Below are 17,414 nucleotides of genomic sequence, written 5' to 3' on the forward strand. Positions count from 1 at the left end.
GTAGTAGCAGTAGCTATGGCAGTGATGGAATGTTTTAATTACTAGCAGGAGACAAAACTTAGCAGGAGAGGAGAGCCAGAGAAGTGACAGGAAAACTACAGCTTACAACAGATTTGTGAACTCAGCCAAGCACAGTGTTAGCAGGGCCTAGCTGCTGCAAAGAAGACATGTTTTAGACAATATAACTCGAGGACTGTACTTGTGATTAATTGTATAACAGGTAATTTTAATTTCTGTTCTGTGGAAAGCATTACAACAAAGTATTTTAATGTACTTTTTTTTTTGCACCCATGCTGTTGATTGCTAAATGTAATAGTCCGTTCATGACTCTGAATAAATGTGTCTTAAAAACAAACAAAAGACATAAGGCTGTTAGGAAACAAGGGGGTTAGTTACTGGTACCCCAGAGAGGAGTACAGAGAAGAGACTATTGAGTTGATACTTTCTTGTTGAAGGACACAGCTCCCCCCACAAAACTTTTAAGTTCTTTTATAAATATAAGTTTTATTCCGCTTACATGAACTTAATACACACATTCTTAACAGTTATGCTTACATTATTCATGAAAATTTAACAGGACATTAAACAGAGCTAGTCATCATCTCAAGTTATTTCCCTGTTATTGTTTGTATAGCACATGCGTGTTAGGCAAATACCAAAAACTTCACAAAGAGGCGGCCAAGGGAATAAATACTTTACCCTACTTTCCTATCTTGCCAAGACTCTCTTGACTAAACCTAAGGGAAGCTAGTGGATGAGGTTGCCTACTGATACAGATAAAACTATAGAGTAGAGAGTAGATCTGGAGGCAAACAAAAGATATTTGCCATAGATCTCTTCTTCAAAATTATTACATCAAAAATTAATTATGAAAGCCTAATGCTTACTCCTAAAACTTGATCTCACTGTGGTGCTCCCTATCTTTGTGAATGGCACCACCATCTGTTAGATTTTTTAAATTAGAAATCTGAGATTCATACAGGATATCTTCCTTTCCCTTCTACACAAATCAAAATTCACTCCCAAATATTGATGTTTTATTTCCTAAATCTCTCTTTAATCTGCTTCCCTCTATCTTCTCTGTCTCCATCTAGTTCTTTAATCTCTCACCTAGATGACTATAATCTTCTCTGTTAGTGAAACTGTGTCCATACTTACCCTCATTCTATTCTGCTTTTCACCTTAAAGGTAGAATTTTGTTGTTGTTCAGTAGGTAAGTCATATCCAACTCTTTGTGACCCCATAGACTGCAGCATGCCTGGCTTCCCTGTCCTTCACTGTCTCCAGAATTTGCTCAGATTCGTGTCTAAAAAGTAGAATGAACTTTTCCCAGTGCAGATTTGATCATGCCACTTCCCTGTTCCCATTACTTTTTACCTCCTCAAAACAAAGCCAGGTACACACAAGAACTTTAATGGCATAATATAGTTTATAAGACCCTGCTTTCAGCTTTTGACCTCATCCTCTCTCTCTAACCCCATTTTACACCCCTTACCCCACATTCTTGCTATCCTTGCCACGCTAGCCTCCCTTTTCTCTCTTATGTGCCAAGAGATTGTTAGCTTTATGTGCATCTAAATTTAGAGTTTACATAAAAACATGTGAAATGTATCAGAAATAGTTACACCTTTTATTTTAACCTTTGTTTTCTAAGTTTTCTAACATAAGCATGATTTTCTTTTATAATTGAAAATGCAGTAAGTATTAAAATTTATAAAGTGCAACCTAACTAGTGGGATAAGCAGGTTTTTTTGTTTTTGTTTTTGTTTTTTTAACGTCTTTTGGGCCTTTCCCAAGATTTTTTGGCGGGAAAAAAAGGAAGGAAAATATGATATGTCTTCAAGAAGGAAAATATGACATTTAATCAGCAGCATGTAATGTGGTACATGGGAGTGCTAAACAAAGCCTCTCTCCCTATGTACAATTATTCTACCAGCTATCATGATTTTATCAGTCTGTCAATTCTGTCAGTCTAATTATCCTGTCGAGAGTTAGTCAGAGACTAGCTGAGAATATGGCTACTGAAAAATTTGGTCTGAAAGGGACTTTGAAAACATCATAAAGAAAGGTCAGATTGAAAGACAGGGAAGGTTGCAGAGATCATATGGTTACTGTAGTTGTGCTTATAACCTGAGTATAACTTTCTCTTTGTTGTTTTTTGATTAAAACTTCTGGTATAAGAAGTGGGAAAATAATGTTCTCCTCCTGTTCATTAGCTTTAAACAACTTTTTATTCGATACAGTGGAAATTCAAGTTGGCAGCAAGCTGAATAATTCTAGTCCATATTATGGTAATGTGGCAATACTTCAGTTAACTGACAGGTATCTAATCATTTTTAGGTGATCATCTGGGCAGACACAGACCTAAAAGTAAACTATTTTTAAAAATCTTTTAAGTCCAACAGTTAGGTCTCTGATTTGTGATCTATTTCAGTTAAAGGAAGGGAGTTCTTACTCTGTATTTGGTTTTTATACAGTAGGTCGTTTCCCTTGCTTGTACAGTATAGGCCATAAAAACCATGGTTTCTTAGATCAGATTACAAAAATCCTGACATTCCTATACTATTATCTTTATTTACCTAGACTCATTGGAAACAATGCAAAGGAGATGGCAGATGATACATATTTAACAGAGAGAAATAAACATTGAGTAAGGGTTGGTGATGGACAGGAAAGGCTGGTGTGCTGCAGTACATGGGGTCGCAAAGAGTTGGACATGACTGACTGACTGAACTGAACTGAGTGAGGGGTTGGTAGTCTGGCCTTTTCCAGGTAAATGCTGTTAGGGTAGCAGCCAGTCTTGGAGCTGATTAGAGTAGAGAGGCACTATTGATTTAGAAGACAGGAGCACTATTAAGTCAAAGTTCTAAGAAAATGGAATGAAGGGCTGATGAATGTGTAGTTGCTGGTATAGTCTTTAAGCTACTCATGACCACTGCATTTTGTTAATAATGGTGACGTTGAATCATTAAGGAAAGGTTAAACTATATTTTGTGTTCCTTGTTTATTAAGCCAGAATGTATGTAATACATTTTAGATAACTGTTTTTAAAAAATAAAATTGTTAAAATTGAAAGCTAGCTTTCCTCAAGTAAATTTCAGTTAATCCAAAATATGACAATATTAGGTAGCAGTTTCAATCAAATAGCCATGTTAAAAATATTGGACCACTGCACCGTTCTTTTCTTTGCAAAACGGTTTGGATTGCCAGAAGTAGTGTGCATGTTTTTAAGTTGTATAAACTTATTGGTATTTTATTGTTCTGGAAATTGCTGAAGTTAAAAGTAAAAATGTTTTCCACATTTTTGTGATTTAGAAATTATGACTTACATTTGATTTATTTTCAAATTCTTAATAACCTAAAGTAACAATGACTTAATGAAGTAAACATTTGTCATTTGTGACCACCCTGCATTTTTGAACAGTTGCCCTACATTTTGGTAATTTCCCATGATATAAGCCCTAACATCACAAAGCAGTTCAGCTCAGTTCAGTCGCTCGGTCGTGTCTGACTCTGCGACCCTATGGACTGCAGCACACCAGGCTTCCCTGTTTGTCACCAACTCCCAGAGCTTGCTCAAACTCATGTCCATCGAGTTGGTGGTGTCATCCAGCCATCTTATCCTGTGTCATCCCCTTCTCCTCCTGCCTTCCTGACTTCGCAAAGCAGTTGCCAGGAAATCTGTATTCTCATACCCCCTCACAACTTAAGGTAAAAAGGTCCATGACCAGTCATACTCTTCTCACTTGAAATTGCTTGGGACCAACATGAGGTGGCAGTCTTAGGCAGGGAAGTTTATCTTTTGACAAAGGTGGTGGTGGTAGCTTCTAGTTGTTCTAGGTTCCTAGTATCAGAAGTGCCAAATAATAGTGGCAGTCTAATTTTTCCTGGAGAAGTTGTCAAAGTGTAGTTGTGGTTCATATCTGTTAAGTTTGGTTCGTAACAACGACAAACCCTTAACAGAGCTTAATTCCTTTTCTACTTAGCTGGAAGAGATTCTTGTTTGTAGCTAAGTAAAAAGCTTGACTAAACAATATCAATGATTGCTTTTCCTAAAATATAATATTTTATATTGAAAATGTAAATGACTCTCTTGCTTTCCTTTTTCATTCAACCAGCTTAAACATTGTGTTATAATGGTTTGCATTGCAGCTCCTGTATATGTTTCTTACTAGATTGTAAAGTGTGTGGCCCATACTTTCACCTCTTTGTATTCTTATACATGATAGGCATTAGGTAAAATTTATGAAACTACTAAAATTAGGATACTTTAAAACATATAATAACTTTTATGTAAAGCTATTTACTCATGAATGATGTTCCTGCCAAGTTATATATGACCAAAATAACCTTAGGCACAGCTTCTATTAGTATTTTACATAGTAACAGATCAATATTCTCTAAGCCAGTAAGGAACAATCAAGAACTTGTCCAGGAAAAAAAAAATTTTGTTTATTTTGTAGTGTTTACCTTTACTAACAGTTTTATTGAGAAATGATTGATATATATCACTGTATAAGTTTAAGATATACAGCATGATGGTTTGATTTACATAAATGATTACCACAGTAGGTTTAATTATATCAATCGTCTCATATGGATGTAGTCAAAAGATGAAACTTCTCCTTGTGATGAGAACTGTTAGGATCTACTCTCTTAACTTTCCTTTTGCCCATTAGTGAATGTGGCTTTTATAAGTATCCTCAGGCATCACCCAAATACTGAAGGCTTAATTTTTTGAGCTAACATTTTAGAAACATATAGCACTGTATCTGATTTTAGTAGAACACCTCAGAACAATTTTTTAAATTGAGAATAACTTTGAAAGCTGTTTTTTTAAATCTGTCCTTGTGAGCACACTGTGGTTTGCTTCAGCATTTTTTAATATAGTGTTTTTTTTTAATGTTTTACATATATTTTAAGGGTTTAATTTTTTTTTCATTGGCAGATTATAGATATTGACTCTAGAGGTCTTTGGCAAGCTCCCATTCCATTTGTACCACACTGCTGAGGACAGGATGGAGACTCACAAGTCTGATTCTAAAGGATTATTCCACATTACGCTGGCCTGTACCAGACCAGACTTTCTCTTCCTCCTGCCTCTTCAGTACTGATGGTTTGAATTTAGAATCCATCATTGTTTCCTAAAAGGTTTAGTTTATAGGGAACATGAGCATGAGTAGCAGCCCTTGAATAACTTCAGGCAATGTCCATATTTGGCTGCATCATAACACAACTATGTCACGACCTTTCCAGGTACCTGATCCTGCAGAATGCATGAATTATTGCCTAAATTTTCTTCTTCCCAGAGTAAGCCAGTTGGTGCTGACTTTAACCTATCAATGGCAGACTGTTTATATTGCTGATTCTTACACTAATACACTATGTAAGCCTAAGGAAATTATCTCATTGTCCTTCTATGTCCTTAATGTCCCCATATGTAAGTTGAATAGTGTCTGAAATTGCCGTATCTCTAGCCTTTATTGGCCAAAGGTTGCTAACACTGTTTTAGGCAAAAACAAGTCCGTAAAAGTGTTTTGGTCTGCTCCAACTCCTCGTTTCATTTTCTTCCCTGAGCACTAGTTTTTATTCTTTCACCTGTACAGAAACAGAGCATAATTGATTGTGACATGGTTGACCAAAATCAGTTTCAGTGCCAAGTATATGAAATGCACTTTTTGATGGTTGATATTCAAACAGATACAATTTCCTATACCAAACCTTTAAACTCTTGAGTTAGATTTCATGAGAAATAAATTGAAAACCTTTTCTTTAGTTAACAGAACATTGAATAAATGATTACCCTTCTCAGTATATATTAAGTGTAGAGAAACTCAATTTCATGTTAAGATACAAAATATACATAAATCTAACATGGTAAGAAATACAGTATCTATAAATCTTTCTCGTTTTGGCTCTTTTATAGCTCCTGGCTAATATTCTTTAGCTTTTAAAAAGTTGATTTATGAAATTTTTTTTTTATTTCATTGCCTGTATAGTTTAAAAATCACATAGTACTACTGAGGCTTTTTATGAACGACAGCAACACTTACTTCAGCTCATCTTCAAATTCATGACTCCGAAACATCTACCTTTAACTTTTTAGGTAATTTTTCTAGTAATTATTTCCATATTTATTAATATATGCTTATGTTGCTATTAATAGTTCTTGATTTTTCAGCTTGGCATTATCTGTTGACATCCATCTGTGGAAGTCAAGATTTATTTCACTTTATAAGTATTTCCACTTGTTTGCAAGTTACATGCTCTCTTTCTGTTAATATGGATCTTTTCTGCCTCATTTGTCTTATGTATTACTGATTAAAATTCAGCTCTATCTCATTTTTTACCCCAGACTAGACATTATTCTTACTGTTTTTTGTAATAATGTTTATTTACCCACATGGTTCACAGTTGATTTGTTCTTCAGTCCTTCTTTCATCTTAGAACTTCTATAGTCATCTTTTTCCTGAAGTACATACTGTAGAAGTATTTTCTCTGTATCTTTAAATTTGGATAGTTTCTATTACTGTCTTCAAGTTCACTAATCTTTTCTTCTGCTATGTCTAATTTGCCATTAGTCCCATTCAGTATATTTTCATCTCAGACATTGTAGTTTTCATCTCTAAAAGTTTAACTTGTTTTATATCTTCCATGTCACTATTTAATTTTTCATGTCTCTACTTAACTTTTTGACTGTATGGATTACAGTTTCAGTTACTACTTTAATGACCTTATTTGCTAGTCTTATCATTTGTTTCATTTATGGGTCTATTTTGATTGATTGATCATTTATCTCATTATGGATCATGTGTTTCTACTTTGTTGTATGCCTAGTACTTTTGGTTTGGATGCCAAACTTTGTGAGTTTTATCTTGGAGGGTGCCAGATATTTTTATATTTCTATAGGTCTTCTAGAGCTTTTTTTCCTGAAATGCAGGTAATTATTTTGAAACAGTTTGGTCATTTTGGATCTTTTATGATTTGTTACTTGAGTCCAAAGCAATGCTCAGTCTAGGGCTAATTGTTCTCTACTACCTGTGCAAGACTGTGCAAAGGATGCTGTCTAACATCCTTTGAATTTTGAATTTTTCCAGTGTGGCTTATGGGAATAAACACTTTATTTTCTAATCTTTTGGTTATTTTCCCCTCAGCTAGTTTTGGGTTATTTCCTTGCGTGCTAGTTTTGGGTTATTTCCTTGCATGCATACACTAGTCATTGCTCTGAAGTTGAGGAGGACTCTAAAATTTTGCTGTTCTCAGTTTATGCAGCTCTTTGCTCTTGAGTTTTCCCTCTTGTAGACTCTGACTGCCTTGGTGTCTCTGGACTCTTGGCTTCTCATCTTGTGGAGTCTGCTAGACTCTTATCTGGGTTTCCCTTCCTGCATCATGGCCTGAAAATTATCTGAAAGCAACAAACTGCAGTAGTTTTTGGTCTCACCTTCTGTTTCGCATCTCTCTGAGATCACTGTCCTTTGCTTGATACTTAAATTCTTACAAACCATTGTTTTATGTATTTTGTCAGGGTTTTTTGTTTGAAAATATCTTTATTTTTGTCTTAATTTTTGAAAGATACTTTTGCTCTGAATGGAAATTTACATTGATAGTTATTTTTTAAGTACAGTAAAGATATTCCATTGCCTTCTAGCTTCCATGATTTCTGTTGAATTAACTGTAAATCTTTTAAGTTCTTAGTTTCCATATTTACTCATTTTCCTCAGTTCTTTTTCGTACTACCTTGTCATTTTAAAATAATCTCCTCTTTACCCATGTTTTCAGTTTCTTTTCACCAAACCTATTTTCCACCTCCTAAATTTCCCATATCTATGGTTTTTTTTAGAAGTCATACTTTTTTTTCCTGAGCCTCACAATAACTTCTTTCCTTTTATGTTTTGGGTGTTTCGTTTTGTTTTTTTTTTAACTCATTCCTTGTCACTGTATCTGTGTGGGGGTTCCTTAAGATCCAGTTAAAAAGTGGATTAACGATTTGATTTTTTTCTGTTCAAGTCATGGGACTACATTTTGACATGAGACTACGTTAAACTTTTTTGAGCACCCAGGAAATGTGAATGTGGGCAATAAATCCACATTAGTCAGCTTACAGTTATAAATTCTTAGAAGAGAATTTGTTTTTTTCCGTCCACCAGTCCTATTGTGAAGACAGTTTTCCTTTCAGGCCTTTAGCTGGGGCCAGAAGAAGGGACTGTTATTGCTAGTACACCTTTCTGCTAATTCTGTGAACTTTTGGAATCTCAGCTTCGTACGAGGGAAGCCAAATTCTACCATCCCACCACCACCCCCATTCAATAAAAAACTGAAACTCCTCAAAACCATAAGCACTTATGAAAAAAAAAATTTTTTGTTAAAATCTCTGTTTGGATATATAGATGTAATTAATATACTTAAACACCAACATTTTATGTTTCTCTGTTAACTTCTTTAATGAACCAGACTACTTGATCAGATAATTTGTTTTATCAGTAATAGCAAGGTAGTTATAGTGTGACCTCTCAGCAGAAATATAAAAGTAGGCTTTTTTGATAAAATGAAAAGTCCCAATACTGCTAAAATAGTGTTCTTGCTGTGTTTTAACAGATTATAATATGATAGTACAGAAAAATAGCCAATGTCAGACATTATACCTCAATTTTCATTTAGAGTTCATGAATTAGTCACATCTTTATATGTCTGTTCTAGAGGAAGAGTTCACTATTGAAAATTCAGGAATAAGAGAATTTATTACATTTTCTGCCCTTTGTTGTCATATTCTAATGTCTCTACTAAAACCTTATATGCTTCATTTTTTTAAAATACAGATTTATTGTATCATACACTATAGAATTCACCTATTTAAATATGAAATCCTTTTGTTTTTTGTATATTCACAGAGTTGTACATCCCTCACTGCAATCAGTTTTAGAACATTTCATCACCCAAGACAGAAAGACTATTAAGATGCTTCCCATTTCCCATACCTTTTCAGCCCTAGGAAACCTCTAATCTACTTTCCGTCTCATACATTTCTGGACATTTTATATAAGTGGAATTATACAATATGTGATATTTTGTGGGTGACTTCTTTTACATAGTATTTTGTTTTAGAGTTCATCCATATTGTAACATGTATCAGCACTGTATATTTTTTATTGCCAAATAATATTCCATTGTATGGATATGCCACTTCTTATTTATCCATTGGACAGTTGATGGACATTTGATGTTTCTACTCTTTGACCATTTTGAGTAATTCTACTATGATCATTCATGTACAGGTTTTTGATATTTTCATTTCTCTTGGACATGTACCAAGGAGAAGGATTCCTGGGTCACATATTTAACTTTCTAAGGAACTGTCAGACTGCCTTCTGTACCCTTTACAGTGTATGAAGTTTCCAGTTTCTCCACATTTCTCACCAATAATTGTTATTATCTCTCTTAGAATGATCATCTTAGTAGACATGAATTGGTATCCTCTTTTGGTTTTTGATTTACATTTCTTGAATGGATAATGATGTTGAGCATCTTTTTATTTGCTTATTATTCATTTGTATGTCTTCGTTGGAGAAATTATCCTTTGTCCATTTTTAGTTGGGCTATTTTATCCTTTTTTATTATTATATGTGTTCTTTCATTTTCTAGATACAGATCTCTTACTAGATATATGATTTTGAAAAAAATTTCAAATTCTGTCGTTGTCTTTTCACTTGATGATGTCCTTTAAAAGCACAAAAAGCTTTAGTTTTGATGATACCCACTTCATCATTTTTCCTTTTGTCACTGTGCTTTTGGTGCCATATCTAAAAACACATTGCCTAATGCAAAAATCACAAGACTTCTATCTTTTTATCTAATTTAATTTTTTATTTAAGAAAATTTAAAGCAGTGCCCATAAAGAAAAATTTTTGTTTGTTTTTACAGTTTCAACATGAGGAAATTTTATTTTATTTTATTTTTATTTTTAAATGTATTTTTTATTGGAGGAGAAAACCTCTCTGAACTGAAAGGCAACTGACACTAAAAAAAAAAAAGTAGAAACCAATAGTCACCTTAAAGTAACCTTCATTGGCATTCAAATGTTTTGCAACCATTGCTTCTATCTAGTTTCAAAACGTTTTCATCACCATGGGAGCTCTCTCTACTATCTTTTTTTTTTTTTCCATTTATTTTTATTAGTTGGAGGCTAATTACTTTACAATATTGTATTGGTTTTTGCCATACATTGACATGAATCAGCCATGGATTTACATGTATTCCCCATCCCGATCCCCCCTCCCACCTCCCTCTCCACCTGATCCCTCTGGGTCTTCCCAGTGCACCAGCCCCGAGCACTTGTCTCATGCATCCAACCTGGGCTGGTGATCTGTTTCACCCTTGATAATATACATGTTTCTATGCTGTTCTCTCTAAACATCCCACCCTCGCCTTCTCCCACAGAGTCCAAAAGTCTGTTCTGTACATCTGTGTCTCTTTTTCTGTTTTGCATATAGGGTTATCGTTACCATCTTTCTAAATTCCATATATATGCGTTAGTATACTGTATTGGTCTTTATCTTTCTGGCTTACTTCACTCTGTATAATGGGCTCCAGTTTCATCCATCTCATTAGAACTGATTCAAATGAATTCTTTTTAATGGCTGAGGAAATTTTAATTTAATCAACATGAGGAAATTTTAAAGGGGAAAAAAACACTCATAATCTCATTGACCTAGGAGTCATTTATGTTTGGAATATTGTCATTTCCTTATTTAGTATGTGCATATATTTATTATTGATATTGTTTGTTAAGTACTATGCTGTGTTCTGATTTTTTTTTTGTTTATAGATGATATTCATAATTTTAAAGGCTATATAACATAGCCAGCTTATTTCCCAGCTATGTAATACAACTTCTTTATAGTTTTTTTTTCTTATATAGAACTCCAGTTAACACTGACAGACATGTAACTTTTGCTTCTATTGAATTATCTTCCTCATATAACTTTTTAGGAATGGAATTACGGGATTAAAGGATGTAAACATCTTTATAACTCTTACGTGATGTCATATTTCTTCTAGAAAACATTAAACTGTGCTTTTGTTTAGTAAACAGTTAAAATTTTTTTCCATTGATTTTGAAGTTGATGGACATTGTGATTTGAATTTTACTTCGAGTGGCAAGGTCAGTGATAATCCTCCATCCATAAAACCTCAGTATCAAGTTGTGTGTGTATTTCTTCATCTGAAAAAAAAAAAAAAAAGAAAAAATAGCAGTACATCTAAACTGGAAAGCCTTGTCATCTGAAGATAAATATGACATACTTAAAATTCAGTATTTTATGGTATCCTTTATTTTAAATAGTAATAATGTAATTTGTTAAACTTTTTTAGGCTTCGGGAGCAGGAAAGGAAAGAAGCAGAAGAAGCTAGTCAAAAGGAAATAGAAGAATGGGAAAGGAAACTTCTAGCTCAAGCAGCTCCAGCTTGCATGGAGACCATGTGGGAAATTCCGGCCATTGGGCATTTCCTTTGTTTAGCCCAGCAAATTTTAAATTTGCCAGAAATAGTCTTTTACGAACTGGAACGTTGTCTTCTGATGCCTCAATGTAATGCTTTTCTATCTAAAATAATGACTTCTCTATTAAGTCCTCCCCATCGCAGACCTACCTTACATCGAAGACCTACTTTGCCTTATAGGACCTGGGAAGCAGCACTGAGGCAGAAAGTGCAGCAGTGGTACACGGCTGTAGGGCAGACAGAAAATCCTGACAACTGTGCCGAAAAACTTGGGTTGTGTCCTCAGTTTTTTAAAGTTCTTGGAGAAGTTAATCCATTGGAAGAAAAACCTTTTCATGAACTACCTTTCTACCAAAAAGTGTGGCTACTTAAGGGTCTTTGTGACTTTGTGTATGAAACACAAAAGGAAGTTCAAGATGCTGTTCTTGGGCAGCCTATTCATGAATGCAGGGAAGTTATTCTTGGTTATGATTATTTGGAGAATGCTTATGTACATTTTCCACAGTTTTGTGGTGCAGATGTACGGATTTACAAACAAAGACCTTTTCAGGCCCCAGAATTTCCAATTCCACCCATTAAAATACAAAGAGTACCTCGAATTAAACTGGAGAAATTGAAGTGTGACTATGTTAGTGCAAGTAATGGAGAGCATAGGTGTAGTAGAGAAGGCCTGCCCTCTGCCTTCAGAAAAGAGCAGGAAATGAATTTTGATCCAACCTGCTGCCCTGCTAAAATGAACTTAGATAATCATGACATCTCTGTTGAAACGGAAGTGAAATCTAACTGTGAAATTAGAATTCGCAGGCCCTGTGAAATGAATATAACTGATTGTTGTAAAGAAAATTTAGAGAAACCAGGAAGTCCAGGGGAGGTTACTAGCTTTGGAGAGCCTCTCAGTCCAGGTGAAATAAGGTTTATAGAAAATCAGGAAAAATATGGTGAAGCTTCCAGAGTAAAGCCTGAACCCAGTCCATTAAAAGAAAATGCTCTGAAATCTTGCCAGATACATGTAAATGGAAGCCACAGTGATCATCCAGACATTAACTGCCACAAAGTTGTAAGGGATATTCTATTAGAACAGTCACTGCAGAGCCACAAGAAACTCAAACTAACTAAAATGAGGGCAAAAAAGAAGAAAAAGAAAAAAAAGAAATTGAAAGATATTTTGAATGAAAACTTACAGAGAAAGCGTGAAAGTCTTCATTCCCTTGCATTCAAGTCTTATAAACCTGAGATCCAGAATAAGTTACTGATCATCAAAAAGAAAGCAAAACACAAGAAGCACAAATCTGGTAAGCTGACACAGATGGGCAACGATTACATTTTAGCATACTTCAAGTAGTTCTTTCAATTAGGCATCATGGAAGGCTCTGATTGATGAAATGAAATATATTTTGAGTGTGTGTGTGTGTGTGTGTTTGAATGTCAAGTTTTATATTAGTCCCCGTAGTTAAAACCCAGAGCAGAAGAGGTTTTACATACTAGCAACAACAAAATACCGATGTAATACATTTGAATTTAATTCTCAGTTGAAAATCTTTGAACATTCTCTGGACCGGTTTCTCCATAAGTGATCCTTGCCATTCTTTTTAAGAAGTGTTTTTTCCCCAGCTTAAGGGCAGTTCCATGCAATGGACAAAGCACTGATATCAGGAGCTATCATTCCTAGAACTAAAGTTCATAGCAACTAGCTTCTTAAACCAAGGCAAGATAGATTATCTTTCTGGGTCCTAGTTTTTTCCCACATGAAAAGTTCTCTTAGTATATATTTTCATATCCAGGAAAAAATGTTATCTATAAGGAAGAAAATTACATCAACTTAATAACTTATGAAGCTTATTTGTTTTAAGGATTTGTAAGTTTGTCTTACATCAAATTTTAAGTACTCACTGTATTTGTCACAAGCCTTTTTGAACTTTAACAAGAAAATCTTACGAATAAAATTTTCAGTGAGTGATTGTGCTGCATTTTAAATTACTCAGGTGCTTTTGCTTTTCCTATTGTTTGCCATTTAATCAATATCTGTCTCGGTTACCAATAGAATAGATGAGATAAAAGCTTTATTTTATTAACCCTAAGAAAATGTTGTCTGATTGGGAAAAGCTTGAATGTTTTACTGAAACGAGTTGTGGTTTATCATCATTTGTGGGTTTCAGTTTTTTACTCCTTCCCTCAGTAACAGAGATAATTAAGATTTGACAATAACTTAATGAGTTGACAAGTGAGGGAAGTGAATTTTGTTTAGTTGATATAGTTGCTGTTATACCTTAGTTGTTTAAATCATTAAATACAATTAAATATTTCAAAATGTGTATGTAATATATAATTGATAAGGAAATAGTATAAAATTTACTATCAAGAACAGGCTTAATTTGTTGAACTAAAAATTGCAGAGTGATCCACAATGATCTATATGATAAAAAGGTACCGTTTTTTTTAAGGTAACTCTCAGCAATAAATCCATTAAATTTTACAAGCAATCCATTAGGCTATATAAATTTATTTTGACTGATTTGCCAAATTCTCTTTGAAATGTTAGCCTCTAAAATAGTAAGTGATATTTTTAAATTTAAAAACTTTTTTCAATTTTAAAGTATGTAGTATTGTTTTATTAATACCAATTGTCACCTAAAACCTTTTAAGTGTTCATTTATGACCTACTATTCATGTGTTCAAATGTAGTTATGACTTATGATGGTTTATAGAATAGATATTGATGTAGCTCCTATACAGACTATCAATCACAGAAGAAAAATATTAGCTCCTGAGGATTGAATTAAAAGGAGTTTGTAATGTAAACACACAAAGTGTTGCTACATTTTTTAAATGAAAGTTCGGAGTGTGTGTAGGTCAGATATAAAATTTGTGGGAGTTGCATGTTCAGTTCTAAACAAGTATATGAAAAAAACTCAAAAGCAAATTCAGTGAGTACTTTTGCGTGCTCTCAGAGCCTGTTGTTGGGAAGAAACGGCTTTGAGCATAAAGTAGAAGAAAATAATGCACTTACCTATACACTTTCTCTTGTTTTCTTCAGAGCAAATTTTAGAAAGTCAGTTTTCAATGACAGAAATACTAGGATCTGGCTAATACAGTTTTCCTCTCCCTTGTTAATTTAATACTGAGTAAGCATAGACCAATTAATTTTCTTCATTGGACACTAAACTTCTTACTGTCATAACAGTATTACGTAAAATGATAGAACAACAAAACATTTGTTTTACATCATTCTGTATACTTGTCTTTCTGAGACTTTGCCCTGAGCTTTTTTTAATTAGATATGTGACATCAGGGCCTTTTATAATTGGTTTGGGGCATATCCTAATCCAGTGTTTCCTTTCTTACTCTTTTTAAAAGTGAGCCTCATGGTCATAGGTTTGGGAACTCTTCCTCTTATAGATTCACATTTTGCATTAATACAGGTCCACAATGCAGGTTACAAAACTTTGTACTAGATATTTCAGAAATTTTCAGATTTTAGAAGGGTATACTGATGCATGTAATGTTTATTCAATAACATCCCCAGTGGACCTTAGGGCAACCTCTGTAATCAAACGTATAATTTCTACAGGAAAATGTATGGCTAGTCTAAATGAGATGAAGACTATAAAGAACCTCATAACACTTTATCATGTTTTGATATAATATAAACTGTTTTTAAAATTTTAGTTTTCAGAAACTTGGACTTCAGAATTACACATATATGATTCTAAGCTGGTGTATTAAGGACTCCAGAAAATCTTGAAGAAAACTGTTTAGTTTTGTTTAACCTAGTATTTTTCAAGTTTACTTGAATATAGAACTTTTTTTTCATGTAATAGTATTCTGTAGAACAGCAGTCCCCGAGCTTTTTTGGCACCAGGGAAGACACTTTTTCCATGGTTGGGGGTGGGAGTAGCTGGGGAGGGTGATGGTTCACATAGTAAGGAAGGGTGGGGAGTGGCAGATGAAGCTTTTCTCACTTGCCACTCGCTGTACAGCCCAGTTCCTACCAAGCCAAGAACCAGTACCAGTCCCTGCACCAGTTCCAACCTGAAGCCCAGGGGTTGGGGACCCTTGCTGTAGAATATGCTTTGGGATAAGCTGTGTCATCCATGGCTGATTTATGAACCTCTACTTAGGGTGGACTAAATGTGGTTGGTCTGGATTTATGTAGTCAACCTGGTCCATTTTCTGTTGATTACACATGCCTAAAATTTTGGTGGAATCTTCAGTTCAGTAAAACCTTATTGTAATGGCAGATGATTTTTAGTAGAAGGCACAAAGACAAATTGGGTGAAAATGATTTGCCAATTTTAGTGCACTGAGGCAGTTTTGTGACCTGTAAACATTTTAGTCTATTTTCAGAATTAGACTTTTCTTTCTGCTTTTTTAAAATATAACTTTGTTTTTAATTTGTGTATGTATGGCTGTTCTGGGTCTTTATTGTTGTGCAGGCTTCTCCCTAGTTGCAGCAAGCAGGGGCTACTCTCTAGTGGCAGTGCACCGACTTCTCATTGCACTGGCTTCTCTAGTTACAGAGCACAGGTTCTAGGGCACATGGACTCAATAGTTGTGGTGCACGGGCTTAGTTGCTCCACAGCATGTGGCATCTTCCCAGACCAGGGATTGAACCTGTGTCTCCTCCACTGGCAGGTGGATTGTTTACCACTGAGCCATCAGGGGAGCCCTCCTTCTGCTTTGTAAATTTTGAATTTATTTTCAATTATTTAAACCTGTTCCTTATTCTTAGAAACATTATAGAAATAAAAACATTGTCATTTTTCCCAGTTGTGCATACTTACAGCACCAGATACTTCTCATTCATAATACTTATTTATAAAATTTATTCTTAATGGTTGCATTTATTTCTAGGTTATTTTGATGCTTGTCTCCCCTCATTTCTATAACATCCTTGAGAGTAAAAGGATTATTTTTGGTTTTGCTCCCTAATACTTAGCACAGTAACTGACACATTGTGTAGGAATCTATTGAATGAATCAATGAACACACATGATATGATTCTCCAAGATATATTAATAACTAAGATTTACTGTTTAACATGTATTTTCATATTCTTTCAAAACACTTTTATTTTTGAATAGGATTATACTACACATACCATTTTGCTGTCTGCTTTTTTCGCCACATGACAGTTTACCATGAACATCTTGTGCAATAAATAGATCTCTGTACCATCATTTTAAATGAGTGCCTAGGATTCTGTTACGTATATTGTGTAGTTCATTTAACTAGCCTCCTTAATGGACATTTTGGTTGTTTTCAGTAACATAATATTGTAGATTGTATAGAGCAAATAGAGTTGACTGAAATGAGTTATACATTTTAAAATGAGAGGGTTTTTTATAAAACCTGAAAAACTAAACAGAAATGATTCACCATACACTGACTGTTATGAAAAAGCTTGTGGTATTTTTAAGTCATTTATTTCAACCAGTTTGGCTTGGAAGGTTTTTCCCTACTTACGTGGTCATTATTTTCAACCAGATCATTTTGTGTAGTTCATCTAAACCAATTAAAATAAACAGGATAAGTGTTATTGTTTTCTTATAGGTGAAGAAATTAAGATTCAAAATTAGTAAATAACCTCATTTAATAATTGTTAAGTATATGGTAAAGACCATACAATCAAAGGTCAGAGAGGATAGATCAGTGTGTTCTATAGTATGATTTATAGAGGATGAAGGACTTTGAAGAATAAGGGGGATTGGGTATATGAAAAGTAGTTAATAAGTGAGCAAAACCTGGAGGTATAAATAAGCAAAGTGTCACTGAGAAAAAGTAGAGTAATTAGAGAAGAACTTAAGGAAAAAGTTGACGGTTTAGAAGATGTTTGAATGATGGAAAATATGCCATTGGGAATGATATCTTTCTGGGTTTGTGGTGCTGTTTTAGATAATTGAATCAGGAATACAGTCCGGGAA

General features: G+C 34.3%; 1 protein-coding gene across 4 annotated transcripts in view; it reads left to right on the forward strand.

Annotated features, from left to right (window-relative positions):
- BRD10 (bromodomain containing 10) overlaps window positions 1-17,414 on the forward strand; it is a 107,478-nt gene that overhangs the window by 41,469 nt on the left and 48,595 nt on the right. For all 4 annotated transcript variants that reach the window (XM_061132436.1, XM_061132434.1, XM_061132433.1 and 1 more), the window contains one exon: window positions 11,368-12,785. In XM_061132436.1, coding sequence (XP_060988419.1) covers window positions 11,465-12,785 — 1,321 coding nt within the window. In that variant the 5' untranslated portion in view covers window positions 11,368-11,464. The remainder of the gene's footprint in view (window positions 1-11,367; window positions 12,786-17,414) is intronic.

Source organism: Dama dama, chromosome 29 (genome assembly GCF_033118175.1).
Source record: "Dama dama isolate Ldn47 chromosome 29, ASM3311817v1, whole genome shotgun sequence".
Taxonomy (NCBI): domain Eukaryota; kingdom Metazoa; phylum Chordata; class Mammalia; order Artiodactyla; family Cervidae; genus Dama; species Dama dama.